Consider the following 26709-nt stretch of genomic DNA (forward strand, 5'->3'; position numbering starts at 1 on the left):
AGTGTCTCTCTTGGACTGTGCTAGCTACACAGCATTATTGCAAGAAGCAGTACGGTCTGAAGCCCATTTCCACAGAGTTTATTGCGACCACGTATATTGTAAGAAACTATATGCCTCTAGCCTGTTAGAATTTTCTGCATGGTGGGAATTGAAATATGGAAGGAAAGAGGAACTACATGGGTGACGATGACGAAAGAGACAGAACGCAAAACACAGGACGGACATACTCCATAGACCAATGCAGGTTGCCATCCTCAACGCAAAAGCGCTCGTAATTTGGAGGGACGCACATATATATGTTGGATACTAATCAATAGCATCCTCGCAGCGGCGACTCTGAGAGCTCGTGCACAGATTTAGAACGTGAAACCTTGTCATCTTATCTGAAACCTTATCTTAAAGACTCTGTGCATGTGCACAGTTCATATTACATCGCTCATATGGCTTGGAGCAAAGAGTGTTAGGATATAAAGTATGTGGTTAACCTTTTTCAAAGCGAGCTATAGCACATGCACCTCAAGAATGTGATAGTACACACAGCGCTTGTCCCGTGCTCAGTGTGTTCTTCCATGTCCCGTTCCTAATTTATGCTCTGCAGTTTAACTGTTGTGAACAAACTAACCCAGCAAAGAATTATCTTTAGAACACGGACACGCAAAACACAGGGCTTTCATACTAATATCTCGCTCCGCATACATGCGATCGCAGTGCCACCCTTTTGGAAACGTGAACCAGAGCCCGTGGAGGCCTTGCAGGGCGAACGTGCTGTCCTATCATGCGAAGCTGGCGGATACCCGGAGCCGCAGGTGACGTGGAAGAGGCGACACGGTCAGTATACGATCCCGTTCTCTTTGTGCAGTGTTGATCCAACACAGATGCAGCGGAGCTGCGTCATGCAAGTGTTAGCATTCGCATCAGTTTGCCTTTCTTTTCTGTAACAAGTGCAAGTGGCCCAGCTGTGAAGGCACGTTCCATGACGAATCGGCTCGAGTGAGGAGGATTCTATAGTTATATAATTGGTTCTCTACGTCGCACACCGCAAAACGGAGCAGCGGATGGTCCGAACGAACATACAACAGCGCACACTCAAGGCGTTACGTCAGGCAGGGGCGTAGCTGGAAATTTTCTCGAAAAGGGGGGGGGGGGGGTTCAGCCATACTTTATATGTATTTGTGCGTTCATTTGTATATATATACATGCAAAATTGAAAGCTTTCGAGGGGTTTGAACCCCCTGCACCCCCTCCCCCCTTGCTTGCGCCAATGACGTCAGGCCACATGTCAATTTCTGAAAGCCCGCGGTCTCCGAGAAACGGCAGACGAAGCATGACGAAAGGAAGAAGGAGGGGTGGCGTTTAACGAAGTGTGCCTACAGCGAAGAGGCACTCTCCTGTTCTTGTGTCAAGTTGCCCGCGGAGTCATTGCTAGGGACCATTTCAGAACCCCCGACACCGGCGCCCTCTGTATTCTCCCAGCGACAGACACACCCAGCTTGTAGGCACGCGGTGGCTTCCGTTCGTCACACTTCGAGTGCCACTTGTCGCGTACGCGCTGCCGTTCGAACGCCTTGTATGGAGCAGACCGCAGGGGAGGAGTCCGTCGTCGTCTCGGCCAAGCACAGAGGCCAGTCATGTTGACCACAGAATGGCCTTGACTTCCATGTCAGATTGCTTTAGGTGCGGCGCGCACAAGTGTTTGCGCCAAGCCTTTCGCCAGAAGGAATGCATGAAGGCACACCTTTGGGAGGGTCAATTCTATTCACCTTTAAAGTTTGATCGCGGGAGCGGACGGTATTGTTAAATCTATAATAAAGAGAAAAACGGAAACTGTTGTTGGGCCGTAGGAGAAACAAGGAACGCCTCACCCGTGAGCCAATAAGGTGACTTGCCTTCGTCGCTGCGTAATGGAAAGGAAGCCGAAAGGGCAATCACGAAACGGCAAATGTGTCAGTGTGACAGCGTCACAATTTGCGAGGGAAGATAACTTTATTTGCTGTCTAAGGACTCTAGTGGTCTAAAAACACACAGCGTACGTATATAGATGAAATGTTTCATCTTACTTATTAATACGCTCTGCCCAATGAAGAAGAGTAGGTCACCGAATTAAAATGGCTGAATCAGAAGCCCATAAGGCTAGAGGTCATGGGACTCTTGTCACCTATTGCCTCAATAACATGGATGTCATGTGCGCATGCGTTGCCAAAAAAAAAAAAGCATTGGTAATGTGAAAGTTGTTAAATGAATGAATGAATGAATGAATGAATGAATGAATGGACCTACTCACGGCCCAGCAGCGTGTTTGCATTGATGAACGTTGTGACACGGACTCCACGTGGCAAAAAAGTAGGTGTGTTCGTTATAGGGGATATTTCGCTGAACGAAGTCATTATGCCAACGAATGTTTCTCTCGGCACAACCAAAAAGACTTGCGATTGCTGCAAAAATTGCATTGGGCAAGTTCCGTACTAACTGAGGTTTCGCTTTAATGCGAAACAGCTGTCTCATTAAAGGACCACATGGTAAGAAGGCAACCTGGAAAGCTGCTTAACTGGCACCGTCATCTTCCGGTCCAGCGGAGAGAAAGAAAGAAAAAAAGATAGAGAGAAGGACATACAAGAAAGAAAGAAAGAAAGAAAGAAAGAAAGAAAGAAAGAAAGAAAGAAAGAAAGAAAGAAAGAAAGAAAGAAAGGTAACAGCACTGAAAAGAAACGCTAAAATAAATAGGCAGAAATAGTGCTCGTTTTGTTTCTTTCCCATCGATTACAACAGTGCAAGACACGAGAGCCTCGTTCTCACCAAACCCTTCCCCATTTTCTCTCTCTCCTTCTTAAAGAAAAGACCTTTTGTGGCCACATCGCTCTATATGTTTTTACTTAATGCGCAGGCGCGCGCGTTGTTACGTGCATAACCCTATCCGCAGTGTGAACCCCTTCCCCGCCCGGCGAAATCCGATTCTCGTGGGAAGCACTCGTAGGCGCCACGCATCGCTTCTTGGTGCATAGCTAGGCGAGGGTCTGAAGACGACGACGACGCTTGGCGAAGACATTTTGCTCGAGAATGACCTTGGGATCAGGAAGCCGTCTGACAACGCCGTCGGCGCCGCCGCACAATCGCTCCTATAGGTTTTTAAAGGGTGCGCCCGCCAATATTACGTATACATATTTACGACATCTTGTCGTAGGGCACACGTATACGCTATTCGCATGCTGTCCCTAATTGCGCGCAGTTGCGAGACGAATTCGGTTCGCGATGTTTACGTGCCGCCGGCGCAGCCGCGAACTGGTCTTTTATGGCGCGCTCGAAAGGGGTGTTTGCTAATCACCGCTGATTTGCCAAGTTACATGAACGACGCACGCTGGCTTTCTTTGAGCGACGCCTCCTCTGTTTTATAGCGGAGCCGCTGCTTTGATGTACACGTATTCCCACGCATTTCCTTGACCTTCGACCACCTGTCCTGCGATCTCGGTCAAAACAACAAGCGTACCGCGTCATTTCATAAGCTTCCCTCTGGCGGTTTGGTTTGGTATCGGGATCGTCTTTACAACGCCTCCGAGGAGGCGTTGGTCTTAATGTTTAATTAATGAATTAATAATAACTCTTGGGGTTTTACGCCCCAAAACCACGAAATTTGGACCATCGGGTGTTCTTTAACGTGCACTGATATCGCACAGTATACACGGGCCTCTAGCACTTTGCCTCGATCGAAATGCAGCCGCCGTGGCCGGGATCGAACCCGCGACCTTCGGGTCAGCATGTTTAATTAATGAATGCAACTGGCGTTCAGAGTTAGGGAACCAAGTATTAGCGAATACGTGGGCTGCGGAGCCCTGTATTACCAGCGTTGGATCTAGAGTTTACTTATTTAATGGAAATTTCACAATGATATGTTTCGACTACAGCGCTCATTTGCTTCTGTAGCTTTATGTACGTTTTTTGCTGCTCTTTATGTGTAAGGCAGAATAAACTTCAGCGTCAACATCGTCTGGTTCATGTGTACTTCTCTAAAAGAAACACGTTTATATGATTTTCAAATGTTTCTGAATAAAAACATTTTTTTTTTACACGAGAGAGCATATCTTAACAATTACTGCGACTGCCTGCGGTTTAACTCGAACCTCTCTGCGCTGAGAATCAACGTAGAAACGACCTAGCATATCATCTAGCTAAACATCTTGAAACCAGAGCAACAACACGAGGACGAGAAAGAAACAACGGGACGGGCGCTGACTCGCAATAAGATGAATACCAACCAACTTGCCCAAATCATTGTTTTCCTTACACCACCTAGCAACAACCTAGAAGCAACCATATTAGTGTTCAGAATCGTCCGGTTTCGCTGTTTCAAGGATTGCGCGGTTAAGTGCAAGTTTCGCCATTTTTTTCATACTTAAACAACAAAACGTGTCGATAGCAAGATGGCGATTCAAGCACACTTAGCGCATGGTTTCCGTGCAGCCGACGGTGCCGAGCGTGCGGTGGTGAAGAGCGACCGCGTGCGCGTCACCGAAAACGGATCGCTCCAGCTGGAGCCCGTGCTGGTCTCGGACCGGGGCTGGTACGCGTGCCAGGCGCACAACGGGGTGCCCCCGGACGTACACCGCCAGGTGGCTCTCAAGGTGAGAGGTGAGTCAACAAAGGTGAATTGGCACTGTCGTTTGAGAGGTTCAGAATGAGGCACGTCCCCCAACCAAGTGTTCGTGTTGCCTCTGTCGTCCCTCGTATCCTGCAGTGCCATAGTTTCGGTAGAATGTCTTCATTACAAAATGTGTCCCAGAAGTGTGGTTCGTTGGGCTAGTTGGTCACACATTTGTAAAAGGTGAAAACAGCGCCAAGGAGACGCAACGCAAGCGAATGAAGACCCAGGACGAGCGCTGGGACTATAGCAACTGAAGGTTTCATTGCCTCAACGCAATATAAAGGAAGACTGGCGGGAAAACGCGGCACGTGAAACTTCAAGCCTTCGTCACGATGCAATGAGCCGAAGCAGTAACTGGAATCGCACAGTTGTAATCTTTTCGATTAACAACTTTTGCCCATTGTATCGTGACGAAGGCTTCAAGTTTCACGTGCCGTATTTTCCCGCCAATTTTCCTTTATATCGCGTTGAAGCAATAAAACCTTAAGTTGTTAGTTAGCGCTCGTCCTGTGTTGTGTTCCATCGTTTGTGTTGCGTCTCCTTCGCGCTGTTTGTACATTGTACAAATATCCTATGAGGCTATATGATCAAGACCAAATATACGCAACTGCATCAGGCCCGTAGCCGGGAGTATGTGTGTGTGTGTGTGGGGGGGGGGGGGGGGCATTGGAGTCCGCCACTCCTCTCCCTTGAACTCGTCCGTATAGAAATATTATACTATGAGGAAGATCCACCTCAAAACTAAAAAAAACGCCAGGCCTGCGCTGAAACCGCAGTACAGTCACAGCGAAAGCTGGAAGAGCGGCGTTTCTAGAGCCCGTTAAGCTCTCTTGGGGCTACAATACAAGTACACTAGAAAGGTACCCACTACGCCATAAATCACAATTTTTGTGAAGTTGGGAAGCAACTACTAAGCCATTGTTCGTCATTCTGCGGAGAAGCGAGGCACCAGCTACACGTCTGTAAGGCATTATGTGTACTTTGTTGACGCGACGACTGATGACGATGAAGAATTATGGCTCAGCCCTCTGTAATGGGTTGGAATCTTTAAACGGCCCACCAGTTATGCAATTTGCATTGGGTGACGCCCGGTCGCTATTTCTCTCTCCAGTCATGCTGTATAACATACGTTGACGTGGGAGAGAGACGGGGGGGGGGGGCGAGGAACTTTACTGAGACCCCGAGGAAATCGATCATGCGCTTATGGGCTCCCTTGGCAACCAATACAAGGTCACTTGCGAGGAACCCACTACGCTATAAATCATTGTAATTTTTGAGAAGTATAGGGCAGCAGGCACTGTGCCACTTTTCGTCATTCTACGGAGAGCGTTGGTACCTGCTAAACGCATGTAAGGCATTATGCGCACTTTGTTGATGCTGTGCCTGATGACGATGAAGAATTATGGCAGAGCCCTTTGTAATGGGTTGGAAGCATTCAACAACCTACTCGTTGCGCATTTCGCATTGTGTGACGCCTGGTTACAGAATTCGCGTTGTGCGACGCTTGGTGCTTATTTTACTCTTCTACCACGCTATATTACATATGTTAATGTGGTTCCTTCCCGACATGAAGCCTGTATAGGACCTTTTCGCAAAGCATTTTCAAGCACCGGCATGGCTCAGAGGTTGAATACTGGGCCTCCCACGCAGAGGTCCCAGGTTCGAACCTCGTTCCATCCTGGAATTTTTTTCTTCTTTCGTTTTTTTTTTTATTTCGAGCGATACTGGTTACGGACACCGGCGGCGGCGGCGGCGGACACCTACGGCGCCAAAAACGGCCGGTGAAATGATCTCATAACAGCTTTCGCTGTAAAATAGAGAACTATTAACACAATGGTATTCAGACACGCATAAATACCCTACAAAAATGTGGACGAGGGACCACCCTCAGTTGTAGCTCAAATGGTAGAACATCGGATGCGTTATTCGTAGGTTGTTGGTTCGGATCCCACCGACGGCAAGGGCGACTTTTCGTCCATTTTCATTTCTTTCAATTTAAGTGAGAATGATTACACTACAATTAAGAACCCACAACTAATGTCTCCTATGCTGTCCTTGGCTTAATTGTCGGTCGGCTTCGTTAGTGGCGTATAGTAGAGAAAACGAGCCCCTCGGACAAGTACCTTACTTTAGTATTCAAAAAGTCACATAATATACATGCCGAGATTTTTACGGAAATTACTCAAAAATAGGTGCTTGCTTCAAATATTTAAGGCCTTCCTTCAAATATCCAAGCCCCCTCCCCCTCCCCCCCCCCCCCCCCCACACACACACACCAGAAAAACAATCCTCGCTACGGACCTGAGTTACTGCGTTAATAACTTATGAGAAGCAAGCTGCATTACGAAGCCGGAGGTGTCTCCAGGTCACAAGGATACTTGACAATGTACAAAAATGAGATACGAACTCACATTCACCTAGAACACCTCTTTGCGTGGTGCAGGGGCAGTGGCGTAGGCAGAAATTTCTTTCAGGGGGGGGGGGGGGGCACGCCCTTGATCTGACGTGGGGTCCGGGCAGGTAACTGTTGTTGAGTGTCATTTCGTGCTCTGTAACACATGGCAAAAAAAATTTCGGGGGGAGGGGCACGGGCCCGGTGTGATCACCCCCCCCCCCAACCGCCCTCTGGCTACGCCGCTGTGCAGGGGTGGGCTTGCTTTAGCAAGAAACCGTGCACTTTCGATGGAAACAGGTGGTTACCATAGACCAGTATTTAGTGATGCGATATAGCACGCTCTATTTCATCCAGCACCGCCCACGGTCAACGTGAACGCGAAGGTCGTCACCGTTCGTCGAGGGGAGACGGCCACCCTGGTGTGCAACGTCACGGGCGACCAGCCAATCACAGTCACCTGGACGAGGAACGGAAAAAGCGACCCCCTCGTCGAAATGGCCGGGTACAGTACACGTTGCGGAGTTCACTTTGACAAAGCTTTTGTACCAGTCTGAACAGATAGCGTGAAAATGCATTGCGTAGAAAAATTTATTAGAAAGAGAGCTGGTTCGGAAAGAAAAGAGGGTGCGACGGTGCCACGGAACACCTAAAAATATATATATCGTGATTCCTTTGCTGCAGCGCAACCCGGCGTGGTGGTCTATATAGTGGTTGTGGTGCTCGACAGCTGACCCGAAAGTCGCGGGAACGAATTTTGGCCACGGCGGCCGCATTTCCGTGAAGGCGAAGTGCTAGAGGCCCGTATACCTAGATTTATGTCCACGTTAAAGAACACCAGATGATCGAAATTTCCGGAGCCCTCCACTAAGGCATCGAGATCATAACGTAAAATACCAGCAGCAGGACTGTAAGTTGGGCTAGTTGGTGATACATAGTGGGCAAAAAACAGCGCGCAGACGGACGGGACGAAGGAAGGGATACACAGAACAAGAGCTGACTCTCAACAAGAGGTGACTCTCAAGTTCCCGTGTCGTTTGATCTCTGTGTCTAAAGAGCACTGTCGTGTCACTGAACAATGGCTTGCACCCACACGTGTTGCAGTGCAAAGGCAGGTTGGCATACGTGCATGTCTTGAAGGTTCCTGAATGTTCTTTTAGCCGTACATAGAGGCAGCGCCCCGTTTGCACAATGTACACTTTTTTACAGGTTAAGGGTATTTTGCACACTACCCCTTGTGCACAAGGCATTGCTAACATGCCAATTATATATATATATATATATATATATATATATATATATATATATATATATATATATATATATATATATATATATATACTGCCTCCGCGATCGGAGGCACTGCAAGCTTTCTGCGCCTCACCTGGCTTTGCATAGCCTCCGTGATCGGCCAATCTCTGACCCAGCGACGATGTCATGTGGTGACGTCATCACGTGGCGCCATGGTGATGTCGTGATGGCGTCACACATTTTATCGATCTGTGACGTCATGATGACGTCACATGGTAACGTCATCACGTGATGATTTTTTTGCATCACTCGTGTTGACGACGCCGACGGTCAATTTTCGCGTTTTCACGAGGCATATAATGAGGCCACAACGGCGCTGTTATTTCGCAGGCGTGAGGTGTACCAGGTGCCGTCCGAGGAGTGGGTGGCCTCGACGCTGGTGCTCAAAGAGGTGGACGGCATGGCGGCCGCATCGTACACATGCACGGCAGCCAACGAGCACGGAGCAGACCGGGCAGTGTTCGCCGTCAACGTACTCTGTATGATTGCCTTCTGTACTTATTTTCATGCTCTCCGCGCGATGTATTGTCTTTTAAAATCCGCCTTTTTCATTTTCCTGTGCTGCCCTCTGCCGTTTTGGTAGGGGTTTGGTAGGAGCTGGGCACGGCCGGGCTAGACCGCACGCGCGCGCGCGCTCGCTAAGCGCGCGTGCGGTCTAGCCTGGCCGTGGGCTGGGACAACCGGTATTGCCAGAAGCAAAGCCTCCGAGATGATGAGACGTTTAGCGACTTTTCCGCTAGGGGAGAGCGCATGCGTGGGGGTGTTGTGAAAAAGGCGGACTGAGAGAGAGGAAGGGAGGAAGGAAGAAAGGAAGGAAGCGGAAATGCATAAGGCACGGAGGTTAACCAGAAAAGCTTCCGGTTCGCTACCCTATACACCGGAGATTAGGGAAGGGGAATAGAAAGATTAGACATGAAGAGGAAAGGGAGAAAGTTATTTACTCTAAATAAGTTTACGTATCTTTCTTGCTTCTTCTTCTCGACTTGATTCCGACATTTCCTTCGTAGTACTTTACGAAAGTTGACTTTCGTCTATTTTACTGTTTTCGTCACTATTATTGTTGAATGCACAACTTCATTTTTGTCCCTGCTTCATCCTTTGTACAGCCTCTTCCGTAAGGGGCCCTATTGCTAGCAGTATATTTAAAAAGCAAAAAGAAAGCATACGTTCGCTACATGCTGGAATGTGCCCACGGTCGAAACAAACAAACAAATAAATAAATGAATGAATGTGTAAATAAATAAAAAATTGGAGGCGGCCCTAATCCTTCACTTGGGTGTCTGGTAGCGGCACTCACACCTCTGTGTTCGTGTACCCTGGTGTATTCCGTGAGTCAACTTTGTGTGTCGCGGATCTCGGAGGCCACGTAGAAATAAGTACGTGGTAGAGATCTGCTCCGCCAGGTGCCGCAACCTTCCCAGCTGCTCACAAGGAAAGCGTCTGCTTTTTCAGTGAGGTCATTACAGTATTATTTTTTTTCATCAATTATCGTGACCGTTAGTTGACCTTTACCTTAAGTAAACTTATGCTTTGGTATCATGCGTATCCAATCTAACTCTTAACTTGAACCGACTTCTAACTACGTCAATTTTTTTACAAGAGTTGGACCGGAAGTGCTTGGGAGAGAAACAAGAGTGCCACTCGTTGCTCGTGCCACTAATAAGTACATAAATAACAAAATGAATACATTAATTAATTAATTAATTCTTGCTTTCTCGCAGTTCCGCCACCTACGCCTCACAGCTTGAAGACAACAGAAATCGGCACGCGCTTCGCGCACATCGAGTGGTCGCATTCAAGCAGCAATGTGACGCGCTACGTCGTTCGCCACTGGAAGCTCACAGGTGAGGGCACACGAAAATCAGGGTTGCATTTAACTGCGGGTGGAACGACCTTTCTAAGAGACCAAACCAGGTTTATTAAAGGGGCCATGACGCCCAATTTTCGGTCATAATTCTTGTCGTGCGGGTTAATCCTCGCGTGTTCACAAACAAGCTGGTGAAATTTAGCACATTTGGTCGAGGCTTGTCCGTTGTCCGTGCGTCCGTGCTTACACACCTACTCGACCACTCGTCATGATTCGCTTCGTGGAGATGCGTTGTTTTAACAATAGGTTTAACAATAGACAAATATCAATCATAATTGTGACAGAACAATACAAAACACCTACAAGCACAAACCCTTTATACATATAGTCGGCGACTTCAACGTACACATTATGGACTTTACGACTTAGCTTTGTCGTCGACTCTCACTGTCCGGTGTCACGGTATATAGAAAACCGTTGCAATAGGGATGGTCGATTAAAATTTTTAATCGATTAATCGTTAATCGTTAATCGATTTAGCCTTTAATCGATTAATTGCTTTCGGTGGAATGTTTTAATCGATTAATCGACATTTCTTATGGGTGCTTTAAAACCGATATCTCTTCGTTTGAGAGGCATCGTCCGTGCTTGATATGGACCCAAATCTTTTTATCAGACGCGCTGACGATCGAAAATTCCCACTTTCGAAAGTGTCGACGACGGGCCCCTTGTGTCCAGTGTGCGAAAATTCCCACTTTCGCACACTGGACACAAGGGGCCCGTCGTCGTTGGTTGATGTCGCGGATTCAAGCATTTGTGGCCATCATCCACAGACTATTCGGCAGCAGGTCGTATTTTCACGAAGACTCGAGCTCACTGAAACCGGAGGCGTGTTCGGGGACCACACTGGTTGGAAAGTCGCAGCTGAAACATGCAGTGTGGCGGAGGGTGAGGAAATCCTGAGAAAGGTAAAAGAGAGACGAGGAGGAAGAGGAATTAAATAAGACGCTCGCTCTCGTAAGCACGGCATCTTTTCTCGGTTTGTCGGTTAGATATTGTGAAAGCCCTACATAATACTATAATTGCGGACTGACGCGATCTTTTCCTTGAGGTCATCCATGCAGAGATTACACAGAAACATACTGGCCTCAAGCAGACCATCGGTACAGGCCACTGCGGGAAATAGAGTGACATGAGTTTCTGCCTCCCGGCTAGAATAAACAGCAGCTGCGCCAGTATACTCCGCACGTTTCATCTGATCGTTGCAATTCCGTAGCGGCCTTGGTACACAGTGCGTCGCTTAATTTGTGGTGCGAATGATTTGGGGATGCTCCTGCCTAAACGCTGACAAAACTTCAAAATTCAAAAAACCGTTTCAGGGTCCCTTTAAAATCGTGCGTACAGCCTGAACTGTGAACGCTATCTAGTGTATCAGACATTACAACATAAATTTCGCGACTATCCTTCTGGTCACAGCAGAAGACGGGGGCATCAAGCTGAAAGCTGCATTTCTCCCTAAATATGCGACCATACAGCATTACTAAATGCTACAAGGTCACTTCTTCAATAGTAATGCACTGGATGCTAGACGTTCGGTAAACCGACGCGTAAAGTTGAGGATTACACAAAGGGTATATAAGACCCTTTTCACAATTCGCGAGTGCCTATTCCTGCGCTACATTTTCTCTCAACTAATGGCAGCAACTTTCGTGCTTCAAGTGCTGGCTTGGAGAAGTGCTTGCCACATTTATTACACCTTGCAGTCTTCGTTTTCTCATCTTCAGCGAACAACAACCACACTGCGCTCCTCTTCCGATTGCCCGGAATTATGACAGCGCAAAGGTTGCAGTGTAACCAAGGAGGTTTAAATTATAAAAGGAGGTTTAAAAAAATTTTATTTTAACCTCCTTGGTAGCAGCTGTAGATTGTGAGCCGGAGAGAGTTCATTTCTGCCTCTATGGGGTGGAGCCGCCACCTGCCGGGGCTTGAAGCATTGGGGAGTGCTTGGAGTTGGACGCCGTACGCGACGGAGATCAGGGCGAGTTCACATCTTTCTCTATGGGGTATGGCTGCCGCCAGCTGCGGGGTCGTTCTGCTAGCGCAGAATTATCCGCTGTAGTGAAAGCAGTGAAAGAGAGGCGATGTGCACGGCATCTGCGTCTCAGGATAGCGCGCCTCGCAGTCATGCGCTCCGGCCATGGGGCGAGGTTGGGGGCGGGAGTGGGGGGTGCCGTAAACGATTAATCGAATAGTTTTAATCGATTAATTCGATTAATCGAAAGGCGGAAATAGATGACAATTAATCGATTAATTGTAGACCTTTAATAGATTATTCGATTAATCGTTCATCGATTTTACCATCCCTACGTTGCAAACATATATGTGTGTATGTGAATAAAAAAAGAAAGGTTTACAATAGACGCACACCAATCATAATTGTGACAGAACAATATAAAACACCTACAAGCACAAACCCTTTATATAGTCGGCGACTTCAACGTAGACATTATGGACCTTAGGACCTAGCTTTGTCGTCGACTCTTTATGTCACTTTATGTCACTCAATTTACTTTACATGGGGCAACGTTCGGGTAACGTACGGTTACTCACCCATACGATACCCAGAGCTTCGCCCACTCGTTATGATTCACTTCGTGGAGATGCGTGCCTTTTTTTTGTAATAGTTGGCCTCATGAGTAAAAAAAAATAATTCGGCATTCGGCGGCGCCGTGAACGATAATGGTACCAAAAGTCCCGTGACCAGGTGTGACGTCACGTTAAATAATTAATGACGGCATCAATGACGTCGTGTCATGACGGCATCACGAGACATCGCCGCCTGGTCAAAGGTGGACAGACCTCGCATGCAGTGCAATATTGAGTTTACCAGCGTAAATGTCGATACAATACATATATCAAGGCAATACAATTTCAGGAGGAGGCCCAAAAATAGGAACTGTGGGAGAGCCTTCTATCAGAATCGGATAAAAGGAATTCAGTAAGTATACGAATGAATTGGCATTACGAAACAGTGTACGCGATTAAAAAGAATATAGAATGAACGTCAATACACACAATGCAATAAGCTGATAAACACACTAATTGACAAAATCAAATACGCGAAAAAAACTGCCGGGATTCCGCAGAACATTACCATTATTTGGTATTGGAATCAAATACGTTTTCAAAGATGGTCTAGAACGGCTCGGTGGTAACATTATAACATGGAAGCCGTTAAGGCTAGCCGTAATTTGTGCGGCCTACGGGTATGTGCCACTGTGCGGCCTACGCGAAAACTATCATCATCATAAACGGGTACGTGCCACAGAAATTGGGTAAATCCCACTACTGACCACTGGTCCACTAAAAATGAAGAAGAAAACTGTCGTCATCAAACGGGTATGCGAAAAGAAGCGAAGCCAAAGAGTGAATTCGAAAAGCTGCTCTACCGACAACCTATAGCCACAACCAATTTCTACCTAACGACTTCAATAAGCAGCCCGTAGATCTATGCGAGGTGTGAACACTGGGTTTCAGCGCGAGGTTCTTGCTCTGGAGTTTGGACATCCGTGTCGTGTCTGTGACTGTCTGTGGTTTAACTCGAATCTCTCTGCGCTGAGAATCAACGTAGAAACAACCCAGCATCACCTAGCTAAAGCCTAGCAACGACCTATAAGCAACCTGGAAACAACGTGCATCACCTAGCTAAGGCCTAGAGGCAGCATAGAAGCAACCAGATTAGTCTTCAGATTTCGTCCAGTTTCGCCGTTTCAAGCCTTGCGTGACTTAGTGCAAGCTTCGCCTTTTTTTTTTTTAAATTAACATTGTTTACAGGACTCCTCTATAGTGATCTTGAGCAAGTCTTTTTCAGTGCGAAAGAGACGAGGACGAAATACTGAGAAACAAAGAGACACAGGCGAGCGCTGTCTCTTTGTTTATCGCTCTTTCGCGCTGAAAAAGACTTGCTCAAGATCATAAAGCACCAGAGTGTTGATATCTATGATGACTGTCCAGACGGTAGAAAGAGAAAGAAAGAGTTTTCCACACTTGTCGTTATGGCTGCGAGAGGCGCTAACACTCCCAGGGTTTGCATGGCCATAAATACTCCACAATGTGAACGAGGGGACGACCGCCGCCGTAACGCGCGATGCTACGCGCGCAATCCGAAGGTTGCAGGTTCGGTCCCTGCCGGCGGCTAGTTGTCTTTTCGTCCACTTTACTTTTTTCACAACTACATCACAATTACTAGAACACACTTAAAACAGTACAATTAACGTCTCCCATACTTTCCTTGACTTCATTACCTGCTGGTTTTCATGAACGTTGTGTCAAACAAAGTAACGAGCCCTCAAAATTATCTTCATTCATTACTTCCCTGAGTTGTATAATGCGGTTCAACTCTTATCCTTGCAGGTGTGGACAAGGTTCTGTTCGAGCACACGGTGCCCGGCGCATTCCACTCGGCGCTGCTGATGAACCTGCGACCGGGTTCCCAGTACAAGGCGTTCGTGGTGGCCGAGAACACCGTGGGACAGAGTCCGCAGTCCAACGCAGTCATCTTCAACACGGCCGAGGAAGGTGAGCGCAGTTTCTTGCTTCCACAGATTTATAGACTCCCGTGTAAACGCGTACTTAGACTGCACGATATAGACCGGGAGCGTGTAGTCACGAGGTGGTACACTTGGGCAAATGCGTGGGTACCGAAATTTCTGTCTACTGCGGACTACGTATATAGTCGTTTAAAGCCTAAGGATGAGTACAAGTCCAGCCTCTAGAACTGCGGAGCGCCTGTCAATCATCTGCGCAAGAGAGTATAGTACTATAGGTGGTTTCCGTGGTAAGCGTAAGTACTTTTCAACAGCGGAGCCATATGGTGGAGCTGCTTATAAGCTCGCCGTTCTGCAGCGTAAACACAAACTATCATCATCGTGAATGGCCTCTACCTTTCTAGAGCGCGCAACGCAATAACTCAGCTGGCGCGCGCTCTCCCGCTGCGCCGACTTCTCTGGCGTGGGATCAATTGGTGGGATGCGATGACTCGGATGGGCGAGAGAAAATGTACAGAGGGAGAGAAAGGGGGAAAGAGAGAGAAACAAAAAGAAAGAAAGATAGTGAGAAATAGAGAGTTAAAGAAAGAGATGAGGAGAAAAATAAGATAGAAATAGAAAGAGAGAGAGAAAGAGTTACAGAGATAAAAGAAACAGTGAGAGAAAGAGAGAAAGAAAGCGTAGCCACTTATAGTATAGTACAGCAAGGAGGGGGGAAGGGGAAGTCAGGGTAAGGAGTAGGGAGAGGACGAGGGGAGAGGGGAAGGATAGCAAAGTCATGTATAGTATAGTGTAGCAAGGAGTGGGAAAGGGAAGTAAGGGTGAGGAGGGCAACGCCGCTAGATCCGCTGTTTCCTCAGTGTTCGCCCCATTAGTGCGTAGCTGCATCAATTGTTTTTCGCTGCTAGCGCAAATAGAACTCGTATTATTGATTGAAAGTTCGTCGTCCCTATTTAAAACATTACGTTCCCCCGAGCAGTGATGTCGTCATCTTTGCTGAAATTTACCAGGAAGTTTGAGTTTTTTCGACCGAAAACCAGCGACACGAACATGCGTCCGTATGGTAAAATGACGTACACAAAATTGCCAGAACGTGTTTGACGTCACGGAAATGAGCAGATGCAAGTGAATGGGGCACGTATGCAAGTTTTGTATTCATCGGGCGGCAACACGGCTGTGGGCGGAGCCGGCGTTAATTCTTAGGTGGTAACCGACCACAATGTAACCCTTCTCCACAACCTCCCTCCCCGTAACCGACGGTTTCACTGTTTACAAACACATGATCTGGACGGATTCCGGTCTTGTCCACCAAAGTAGCCTAGTAGCAATGGTGGCAACAAAAGCCTTGGCGAGTAAATTGGTGTGGCATGACATGAGCGCGTGAAGAACATAAATGACAGGTCATGCATATGTATATAGCAGAATGTACGTTTGATTAGCATGGCATATATACCATATTGTACATGCATGCATACATGCACGCGTGGCAAGCATGTGGTACTGAACGATATGTCATGACATGAATGCCTTGATTTGTCTCAATGACAAGCAATACGGTGTATGCAATTCCTTGCTGACTGCTTCGCATTACATCGGATCCCACAGTGCGTGGTATCTGCGGAATTTTTGCACCGAATGTTATCATCATTACATCTTCGCCGTCCACCGGTTTTCACGGCTTGAAACTGGCTGAAAGTTTTTTTACTCGTAGTAGAACTTTGTATTATCGTATGCCATTTTACCGGGTTGCCTTTTCATCTTTCTTGTGTCTCTCTCCCTCTTTTTTATTTTTAGCCCCGGAGGCTTCCCCCACTGACGTGGACTGCGAGCCCGTCAATGCGTCAAGTATCGAACTTTCATGGAAGGTAAGCTGCCAGCTTGGTTTATTCTTAACTTTACAGCAGGTGGCACGTGTCTCAGACACGTCCAGCCCGCCACTCTGACCAGAGAGGTCATTGCCTAAGCGTTCACGCACGACCTTCAGCTTGGCGATGAATGGTTGCTCGATCTTCGAACTAAAAAAATTTACACTCTGGGCTTTTACGTGGCCAAATGGTCCTTCGGTTGGTTTATTTAAAAAGAATTTGTCTTGTTATTTACTGATTTACTAGGTCCATGCTGATATTTTTTTTAGAATATTGTTCGTTGATATCGTTCTTTGATATATACCGGTAAAAGTAAGTTGCTAACCACATGCGAGGAGGAAGAGGGGAAAATGGACTGTGCCTGAGCTTGAAGGTGAAACACATTCACAATGTTGTTGTCTGGGTTTTTACATGAAGAAGCGCCGCGCTCTAATAACTGAATCTTTTACCGGTTGGACTGCTCGATTCTTCCCCGTCACAACCACATGGCAATATGATTACGCAGTCCCCACCGGAGGAGCAGTGGAACGGGGCGGCCAAGGGCTTCTACGTCGGCTTGAAGCAGGCCGACCACGGCACACCGTACGTGTACGAGATGGTGCCCTTCGGCAGCGCCACCGACGACGTGCTGCGGCGCGTCTTCACCCGCATGGCGCCCGCCACCGTGTACAGCTTCGTGGTCAGGGCATTCAACTCGGCCGGCTCCGGGCCGGCCACCAGGGAGCTGAGGTGCACCACGCTATCGGGAGGCGAGTGTTGACGCTTCACTTGACAAACCTGAATTGTGTAAATTAGCGTGTAATTACGTGCGGATATTAACAAGTTCCTGAACTGGCATAATTATAGTACGGCTGCCACAGCGTGCTTCTCTGTAAGGCTCCACTATGCTCCACAGACTGATGAACTTGGCGAAGTTCGACAGCGAGATGTTTTCTTATGTAAATACGACATCTTGTGTGCTTTTTATGCCTCTGGATTTTGTATTGTGAGATCACATTTTGCCTACGAGTAACGCTGTTTCGCTACCGCACGTTGCCGCCATTGTGACGGGGTGGCGGGGATAGTCAAGCTGCAGAGCTTTCACCCTGCTATCCTCACCATAAATGGTACATTTTTTTTCTTCTTCTTCTTCTTTGTTACAAATATACCGATGTGGTGAAATAAACCAAGTTTCCAATCTCAATCTAAAAAGAAAAAAAGAGTGCAGAAAGGAGAGGTGTCATCTTTGATTCAGGTGTCGAGATGAAATTAGGAAATTTGCAAGCATAATATAATAAAGCGAGAAACTAACTCCTTAATAAATTCTCGAGAGGTTTGCCAAGCGGCCTAACGCGATACTATACACAGTGCACAGGTCACCCATGCATTCCACAAGGCATGGGTCTCGCAAGCCATTGGTGATTGAAAATTACTGGGAAGGAGATCGCCCTGAAATGATAATGATGGTGAAGATCATACATACGACAGCCTATAATGTCGGACAGCATTCAAGCTTTGCCGAAGTGTTAATTGAGCAAAATCATTTATATTTGCCACCCCATTCTCGATCGCAGATCCGCCTCCGGCTCCAACCCTTTATCTAGTCAAAACAGAGGAGTCCATGGTAACTCTGAGCTGGAAGATACCCAAAATTCACAACGCCACCGTTCTCCGTAAGTGCCTCTGGGGTACTTGGATAGCACATACGATTACGTAAGGGTTTTGAGGAGGTAATCTTCACAGCTGCGCCCTCCTCCTCTTCTTTGACGTATGCTCACAGAGTACGTGCTGGAGACGCGACGCGACTACACGGACGAGGTGGCGCTGCAGCACTTCCCGTCGACGACAGACGTCGCCACCGTCTCCAACCTGGAGAGCAGCGTCAAGTACAGCTTCAGGCTGGCCGCGTATAACCGCTACGGCCGCGGCGCCTTCTCCAATCCAATCACCGAGTCTACCAGACTCAAGTGTGAGTGATTGATGTCGTAAATGTTGTGACCCCTTCGTAGTAAGGACTCTTTCGTTATAGCTAGGATTTGAGTAACATTAAAAAACGGTAAGCATTCAAACAGGGACACAAGAGAGAAGTCAGGACAACAAAAACGCCGACTAACAACTGAAAAGGTGCACAGTGGCAGGAAAGACAGTGTACACTCAAAAATTTATCTGCGCATGCCCAGGCAAGAGGCAACACATATAAATCCGGCACGCGAGGGGGTCTACGTAAGAGATAACTGTAGAGGCATTTGATTTTTTTTCTTTTTTCAGTTGTTAGTCGGCGTTTGTGTCGTCCTGACTTGTCTCCTGTCTCCGTGTTTGCACGCCTAGACTCTTTTATAATCAATACCTACCATCTATGTAGTTATATGAGGTATGAGTGCGCTATCAACTTCCTCCAGATGTTCTTGAATTGCTTCGACAAGTCTCAGTTTTCGTAAGGCTGTTCTTCACCGCCGCTCAAGCACTGTCGCAACTCATTCTCATGTGCTTTCTTTTTCTCTTTATTTCTCCTCTGCGACTAGTCACGAATCGTCTCCTGTCGGGCAACCTCCAGCAACTCGAGAGTCCATTCTACATGCGTAGCTACTTCTTCATCGTTATCATCGCCTGCGTCACTCTGGTCACCCTGTCGGCCGTCATTTCATGGGCATGCGTCAAGAGGGCCATCATCGCGCAAGGTGAGGTTGTTCAGTACCTCTTACAACTCGTTTATGTACCTACATACACCGCTTGAAATCATCCCTTAATGTGTCTGCATGGCAACGCCAGCAATGACCGGAGGACTTCAATCAATCAATCAATCAATCAATCAATCAATCAATCAATCAATCAATCAATCAATCAATCAATCAATCAATCAATCAATCAATCAGTCAATGCTTCATTGTACAGCATCAAAAAGAATATGTGCACAAAATTATTTAGATCAATAATCAATCAATCAATCAATGCTTCATTGTACAGCATCAAAAAGAATATGTGCACAAAATTATTTAGATCAATAGCCTTTGCGGCTAGTATGGGATCTAATGCAAAAAATTAGTAAGTCTCTGCCCTCTCGGGAAAATGGAGGCAAGCAAAGCTTGGCGTGTGCGCGTCTGACCTACTATGTTTTTTTTTGCTTTATTTTTGTCGCATTGAGCAAAATCGGTCCTAACTTTTTCCATACTCGATGCTGGGAATTGAACCGTTACCCACGTGCTGAGCAACGCAACATTTATGCTGATACAGCCTACAGGCAACAAAGACGACGGCCATGCGTGAAACAACAAAATTTGGAAACGTGAAATTACAAAGTACTTCGATAAAACATCGGTATTGCCATACCAGAAACGGCTGATCGCCGGCAAGTGCACGATCCAGAGAGTACATGTCAGTTACTGGAAAACGGCGCATACAAACACGCATGCTACCGGCGCTTCGAGGGCCACATTTCTGTACACTCGCCGTCGCCTGGTTTTTCGCGTACGATTCCGTCACCACCAAAATACGTAACTCATAAAAACATCGCCTAAAAAAAAAAAAGCCTTCAGTTTGTTTCTATAACAGCCACATTCCCCCGAAGCTTGTTTCACCGTAAGCCGACAAAGCGTGCAAGAAAGCCAACTACACGAAGAAACACGCTTCAGCAAAGACACTGAGCCGGTGAACAGCTTGAAAATCTTCAAGTAATCTCGAGTGTTTGTTGACAGTTTGCAAAGAGCTCAACGCGCAGCTTCTTTAATGGATCGGTTCCGTCAAGTAGTCGACTTCGCTTGCGCCAGGTTGGCTTTGTTTGCACGCTTTGTTGCCTTCCAGTGAAACAACCTTCGGGCAACGCGTATGTCCCTGACTTTATAGGGCCGCCGTCGGGTCATGTATTTCAGTCAAAGGGGCCGCGACGTGGCAGATGCGATGGTGGTGGTAGTGTATTAAGCGAAGCTTCTATGAGTTACAGATTTCGGTGGTGGTGGTGGCAGTAGCGGCGGCGTAGTTCGTGAAAAACCTGACGCCAGCGAGTGTACAGAAATGTGGGGTGTAGACAAATTTGGCCCTCGAAAGTGCGCCGGTCACAAGCGTATTTCTATGCGACGTCTTTCAATAACTGATGCTCTGTGGATCGTGGGCTTGTCGGTAATCAACCGTCTCTGGTATGACGACACTGATCATTTATCGAGGTCGCTTCTCAGTTCATTTTGCCACGCTTCATTGTTGCTGTCATTGTTGCATATCGCTGTTTCACGCGTGACCGTCGTCGTTGTTGCGTGCAGTAGCAGAAGTGTTGCGCTGCTGAGCACGTGGGTGAAGGTACAATTTCCGGCATGGAGGAAGGCATAAGTTTGGAGGGAGTATTGCACAATGCGACAGAAAGAAATAAAGAAAAACAGTGGGACAGGCACGCACACTCCAAGCTTCACTCGTTCTTTTGCCCTTATTTTCCCTATAGGACAAGGGCTCCTAATTATTTTTATTTTTTTATAGCTGTAGAAACTGAGAAAGAAGGCGCGAATCTTCTATATGCGCTATGGCAAACCCTTCTGGACACACCAGCACGGACGTGCTGGCTATTCATCTGTACAATTCCCCACTTCTGTGCAGGGTAGCAAACCGGTTATTACAACCAGGTTACCGGTTATTACTACCTCCCTGCCTCTTCCTTTTATTCTATTTCTCTCTCTGTACAATTCCAAGGTACAACAGCGCTACTTTTCAAGCGGGAACGAACAAAAAAGATCACCGACAAGAAAAAGCCCATTGCTTCACTTTTTTTTGAACAAACAAAAGTCAGCGGCGAACGTCATGGTCAATGCAGAGGCGAAATCACTGAGGCCGCTCAGATGGCTGGCACATGAATTGCACAGCATGTAAAAACGGTGTTTGTTATTTTTTTTTTCGTCACCGTTCAATAAGTCACGCTGTTGTGTATACTGAATTATGCAGAACAAACTGTCCTGAGCATTGACGTTATTAAGTGACATTGCTTCTGTAGATTCTCAGATCCTCCAAAGAACGTTCCCTTCGTCAAGGTACTTTTTACATGATCACAGATAGCGTTACATGATCTTTTTTTTTTATCTGCGCACAAAGCACAAAGCGCGAGTGTTATGCGAACGCTAGTTTTCTTTCTTTTTTTTTTTTTTGCACGCGGTTATTTCGTGGCGCCCGTAAACGGTACAGCGAACGAAGATCCCGCACTTCCTCGCGAAGTTTTGCGAGATGCGTCCCACCATTGGGTGATCGATGTCTGTAATTATATATACTACTACTGCAAATCTCGTTGTGACTTTGTGCTACAAACGGGTGGTTGTCGATTATCCCTTCCGCCACCTTGCGGGATTCCGCAGAACTCATTCGCAATATCCCGTGTCCATGTGCTTCGTGTTGTTGACTAATTCACTCTCGCGCTGGCAGTTGCTATAGCATCCCGGTTAGCTCAGTTGGCACAGCGACCGCCCAGGAAAGGCGTTGGTCCCGGATTCGATGCCCGAACCAGGACGCCAATTTTTCTTCATCTAAGAAGCTTTCAATTTTGCAATATCCGTAATGGATTTCCTTGTGGCTTCGTGCTACGGACGGTTGGTTGTCGATTATTCCTTTCATAAGTGCAAAACCTTCGTTCGCAGAGCGTCGCAACAAGGCAGCCACGGCGAGCCTCCGCTGCCGACCGTCCCTGTCCGGGGCATACAGCCCTCGCTGGGTGCACGACCCAAGGGTGTTCGACGAAAACTACGACATGCCCTGGGACACCGCCAACCCGCAGCGCGCTGTGAGTATGTCCAACGCGACACTTGACTGATCACGAGGCTTGTGTTTCTCGACCACTATTAAGCGCTAAACGTGTGGACTAATTGAGTAGGGCAAAGAGCTAAAAAGACGACGCGCACCAAGGCGGACAAACGACAGGAGCTTATGCTTGCAACTGAGGTTCATTGCGAAAAAGCTGAAACAATTATATACATTAAGGGAACAGTCGCGCCTAAGGCCAAGATCAACACGTGCAACACGCGGGCACCATGATTCCACCGACTGTGTCTAATCTTGCTTACTCCTGTTTTGTTAATCTCAGTTTTTAATAAGTTATGTCAATGTTAGTCATTGCACGTGTTCGTGTTGGCCTTAATCGTTCCCATCATGTATATATTTTTTGTGTGTTTTCGCAATAAACCTCAGTTGCAAGCAAGGTGTCGGAACGAAATGTTTTTCGTTTCGGTTTTAGTTTCGTTCCACCGCAAAAAGTTCCGTTCCGTTTCTGTTCCGGAACGAAAAAAAAAATGTTCCGTAACGGTTCGTAACGGTTTTTTTTTAATGGAAAAATTTGAAGTTAAGGTAATCTTAACGAACATTGGATTTTTGATGTATTTACTTGCCCTGCTCTTAGGAAAGTTGGACAAGGGTAAAATACGTTCTTCAGAGGAGCGGAAGTAACTCTACCCCGAATTTCTACCAACTAGCACAAACCAGTATTAATTTCAAAGTCATAGTATTTATTTTCTCAAAAGACAAATACGAATTTTTTAGTGGGCTCAATGCTTTGTGTCAAGGGAGTGAGCACGATCTCAGAAGCAGCACGTCATTGAGTGTACTCTCTGATGTGCGAGACCACTGTTCTGATAAAGAGATCGCCAGGCCTGCACGACACTCGCAGTACAGTCACAACGAAAGCTGGAAGAGCGGACTTTGTAGAGCCCGCTGGAGAGTCTCTTGGGGCAATAATACAAGTTCACATGCAAGGTACCCACTACGCCATAAATCATCCCAATTCTTCTGAAGTACAGAAGTTCCCACTATGCCATTTTTCGTCATTCTTCGGAGTCTCGTGGCACACGCTACACATCTGTAAGGCATTATGTGCACTTTGCGCTGTGACTGATGATGATAAAGAATTATGGCTGAGCACTGCAGTGGGTGGGAAGCAGTGTGGCGGAATGGGCGCCTCCATTCCATTTCAATTCCATTGCGGGGAATTATAACTTGCCGCAATTCCATTCCTTTCAATTCCTCGGAATGAAAAAAACTTAGCCCATTCGCACTACGGGAATGGCCGGGCAGTTCAATTCCATCAATGTAATTTTTCCACGTAAGAAAGGCATCTTGATAATTTTATTCAGTTAAGAATGAACGCCCCATAAAGCTGATGTCATCAGATGCATTAAGAAATGCAAGAGTACGCAAAACAGGTTACCAAGGTCGAGGGATAGTAGCTTGGTTACATATGTCGTGCAGTACAAGCACCCTACTAATTCCCATAGGGGCAGTTCTCCCGCTACCTATAGTATTTGCATGGTCAGCATGTTTGAACGAATGGTGGTGTTTTAATATTGTGTATGCCTAAATGTGTTAATGCTAAAATGACGACGTAGCTTATTTTTATGCTGACAAAAGTAGTATTCAAGAAGACTAAGCAGTTTTGCCACGCGTCTGGAGCGGTTGTGAATATGGAGAAAAATAAGATTTGGTTAATGAGGAATAAGACCCTCTAGATCTGCTGGTATTAATTGGAACAGGGCACCGCTCGGGCACCTTGTGCCTTTGTATCGAATACGGAACACTGGGCCGCACTGCTCGTCAGCACTCACGCTTGTGAAGCGCTCCTCGCAAGCATAGAAGCACTAGCGTGGCACTGTGGTAGAAGACCCGACTGCCACGCAGAGGGCGCGAGTTGAAATGCCATCCGATCCTAGAAATTTGTTTCTCGTTTATTTTTTTATATCACGCGATAGCGGTCACGGACACCGGCGGCGGTGGACAACTACGGCACCAAAATCAGCTGTTGTTATCTCATAACAGCTTTCGCTGTATCATACTTCAGCGCCGACAATGCCCTCTCTACGCTGGCCTGCGTGACAGGCGCGCGAAAATCCACTTGCGTTAATATAAACATCTCTGGTTACTACTGTTTTCGTTTTTCGCACAATTTCAACATATCTTTGCTTCGGAATTCCTGCCTGAGGTACGCGCTAATACCGTACCCTGAGATATGCTCACATTGCACGAGCTTAGTTGCTCTGGATTGGGAAGTTTTCTCGTGAACCGAAAAACGATTGAAAAATTTCGTTTTCACTCCGGAACGGAATAATAAATAAAGTTTCGGTTACGTTTTCGTTCCGGTCCAAAATATCGTTTTTTTCGTTTTTCGGTTTCGGTTTTCCTTCCGTTCCGACACCCTGGTTGCAAGTAAGCGCCCGTCGTTCGTCCGCCCTAGACCACGTCGTCATTTTAGCGCTTCGCCCCCGTTTATAATGCAACACCAACTTGCCCAAACTATCAACCTACTAAGTTTGGACGAAAGGAAGAAAAGACGGAGAGGCGCCTGTCCGTGTCTTTTCGTCCGTTCGTACAAACGTTTTGCGCTTAACGGCGGTCAAGTATGCAGCACGAACTAGCTCCAACTCGCACGCTGCTATGTTTCTAATAGCTCGAACTCGCACGCTGTTATGTTTCTAAAAGTGCGTACCGTTATCGTGGACGCAAAGCGCGAAGCTTAAAGTGTAGGATTGATATACAAGACAATTAAGGACAATCGAGAACTGTCCTTGTTATCAACAGGGCGGCATTTGACAGTGTATACGTATGTACCAGAAGAGCAAAAGGATGCGACTCTGGGCGAGTTGGTTAAGGAGGAAGAATAAACTTTATTCGAGAGAGAGAGCCGACGGCAGAGTCTTCCAAGGTGGGCGGCGTCCCTAGTGCAGGATGCCGGGGGCCTGAGCTGACAGCTTGGTCCTGTTCACCAGACGTCGCTGGTCCTCAAGGTTTGAGCTTGTCAGCTGGGCCCCCCACTGCTCGACGTTTGGTCCAGTGATAGGCGGTATTAATGGGCTGCGCCCACCCTCCCATAGCATATAGTAGTGTGCGTTTGTTGCGGAGTAGGATGTTCAGTCGTTTTGGTAGCTTGCGGGATACATTGCGTGCAAACGGGTGGCAATGTGCCGGTCTGAAGTTTCCGGGAGTCGGTTAAGGATTATTGTTATGGCAGCGCAAAAGACTGAAGCACGAGACAAAGGACACCACAGGACAGCGCCTTGTCCTGTGGTCTTCTTTGTCTCGTGATTCCGTTTTTCACGCTGCTTCAATAGCGTGCCAGATGAACGGGTAATAATGCTTCTGCTGCAGTTGCGCTTTGATAACTTGTTACTAACACATGAGTGTTCCAGCGATGGGGTGTCTTGCTGCTTGTCAATGCTAAGTTGATGGCGATTGGACGCACAGCAATTTCCCCGTGTGGCCCGCGGAAGCAGACAAAAACACACACACAAGGTTCTCAACGGAGCCAGACATTACACGTTCGAATTAAAAAACGCTGCCGCTTGCGCTAGCGCGCCGTCCTTTACTAACGATTAGCCAGGCTTAATGCTGACCTCGTCTCTGCTCTTGACTCGCAGGCTTCGCCCCACGCCTACACGAACGTGTATGACCCGAGTTCACGGTCCTGACGTCCGTCGTGACGTCACGGAGCACACCGCCAAAGATTGAAGGAGGGAGCGAGCGCCCTAACGTGCCTTGCGAGGTCGTCGTCGCACAGGAGGCGTCGTCGTCGATCGTCACTTGTACAGAGAGTTGTGAATGATCTCAAGATAAATAAACGAAAAGCGCGACCATCTAGATGACTTGCACTGACGTCAATGAAACCGCCGTGTTGGAGCACCAGCACGCGCAGACGCGTTCCTGCCCCGTCGTTATCGCATTGAGGCAGGTTAACCGCAAACTTGTGTCATCGAAGCTGCCATCGCGGAGTGCCAGTACGTTCAGAAGCTGCGTCCATGACGTCACGTGCAAGATATCTACTGGGAGTCGCTGATCAGCTCATTCCTAAATGAATGCGCTTAACCTTACATGAAGGTGAAGGCGCGAGACGCATTGAAGGAAAACGATAAAGTATAAACTATCATATAAATTGTGTGTTCCTTATCTCTAGGCCCTGCATGCAGTCCAGTAAGGATACAAAAAAAAAATATACGTTCAAAATGTTGACGTCCAATGCGTCGAATTAAATAGCACAGGATGAAAAATCGTTGGAACGACTCCAATGACACCCCCCCCCCCCCTCCCATTCAGCCATCTTTAACACACACCTTGGCGACTGACCTGTCTCTACTGCTATGCGCCGCAGAATACACATTGCTTTACCGCTGGACTAGTGCGATCCATTTTCATACTTTTATTTACTTCTATACCATTCTTCATCTACAGACACT

General features: G+C 47.2%; 1 protein-coding gene across 1 annotated transcript in view; it reads left to right on the forward strand.

Annotated features, from left to right (window-relative positions):
- The window catches only part of LOC119378175 (Down syndrome cell adhesion molecule-like protein 1 homolog), a 43759-nt gene extending 17661 nt beyond the window's left edge, over window positions 1–26098 (forward strand). The window contains exons 3-15 of the mRNA XM_037647398.2: window positions 709–828; window positions 4453–4620; window positions 7383–7530; window positions 8667–8815; window positions 10058–10180; window positions 14557–14721; window positions 16485–16555; window positions 17061–17304; window positions 18109–18207; window positions 18315–18503; window positions 19057–19212; window positions 22138–22280; window positions 25897–26098. Of these exons, the coding sequence (XP_037503326.1) occupies window positions 709–828; window positions 4453–4620; window positions 7383–7530; window positions 8667–8815; window positions 10058–10180; window positions 14557–14721; window positions 16485–16555; window positions 17061–17304; window positions 18109–18207; window positions 18315–18503; window positions 19057–19212; window positions 22138–22280; window positions 25897–25947 (1826 nt within the window). The 3' untranslated portion in view covers window positions 25948–26098. The remainder of the gene's footprint in view (window positions 1–708; window positions 829–4452; window positions 4621–7382; window positions 7531–8666; window positions 8816–10057; window positions 10181–14556; window positions 14722–16484; window positions 16556–17060; window positions 17305–18108; window positions 18208–18314; window positions 18504–19056; window positions 19213–22137; window positions 22281–25896) is intronic.
- The last annotated feature ends 611 nt before the right edge of the window (window positions 26099–26709 follow it).

This window comes from Rhipicephalus sanguineus, unplaced genomic scaffold (genome assembly GCF_013339695.2).
Source record: "Rhipicephalus sanguineus isolate Rsan-2018 unplaced genomic scaffold, BIME_Rsan_1.4 Seq716, whole genome shotgun sequence".
NCBI lineage: Eukaryota > Metazoa > Arthropoda > Arachnida > Ixodida > Ixodidae > Rhipicephalus > Rhipicephalus sanguineus.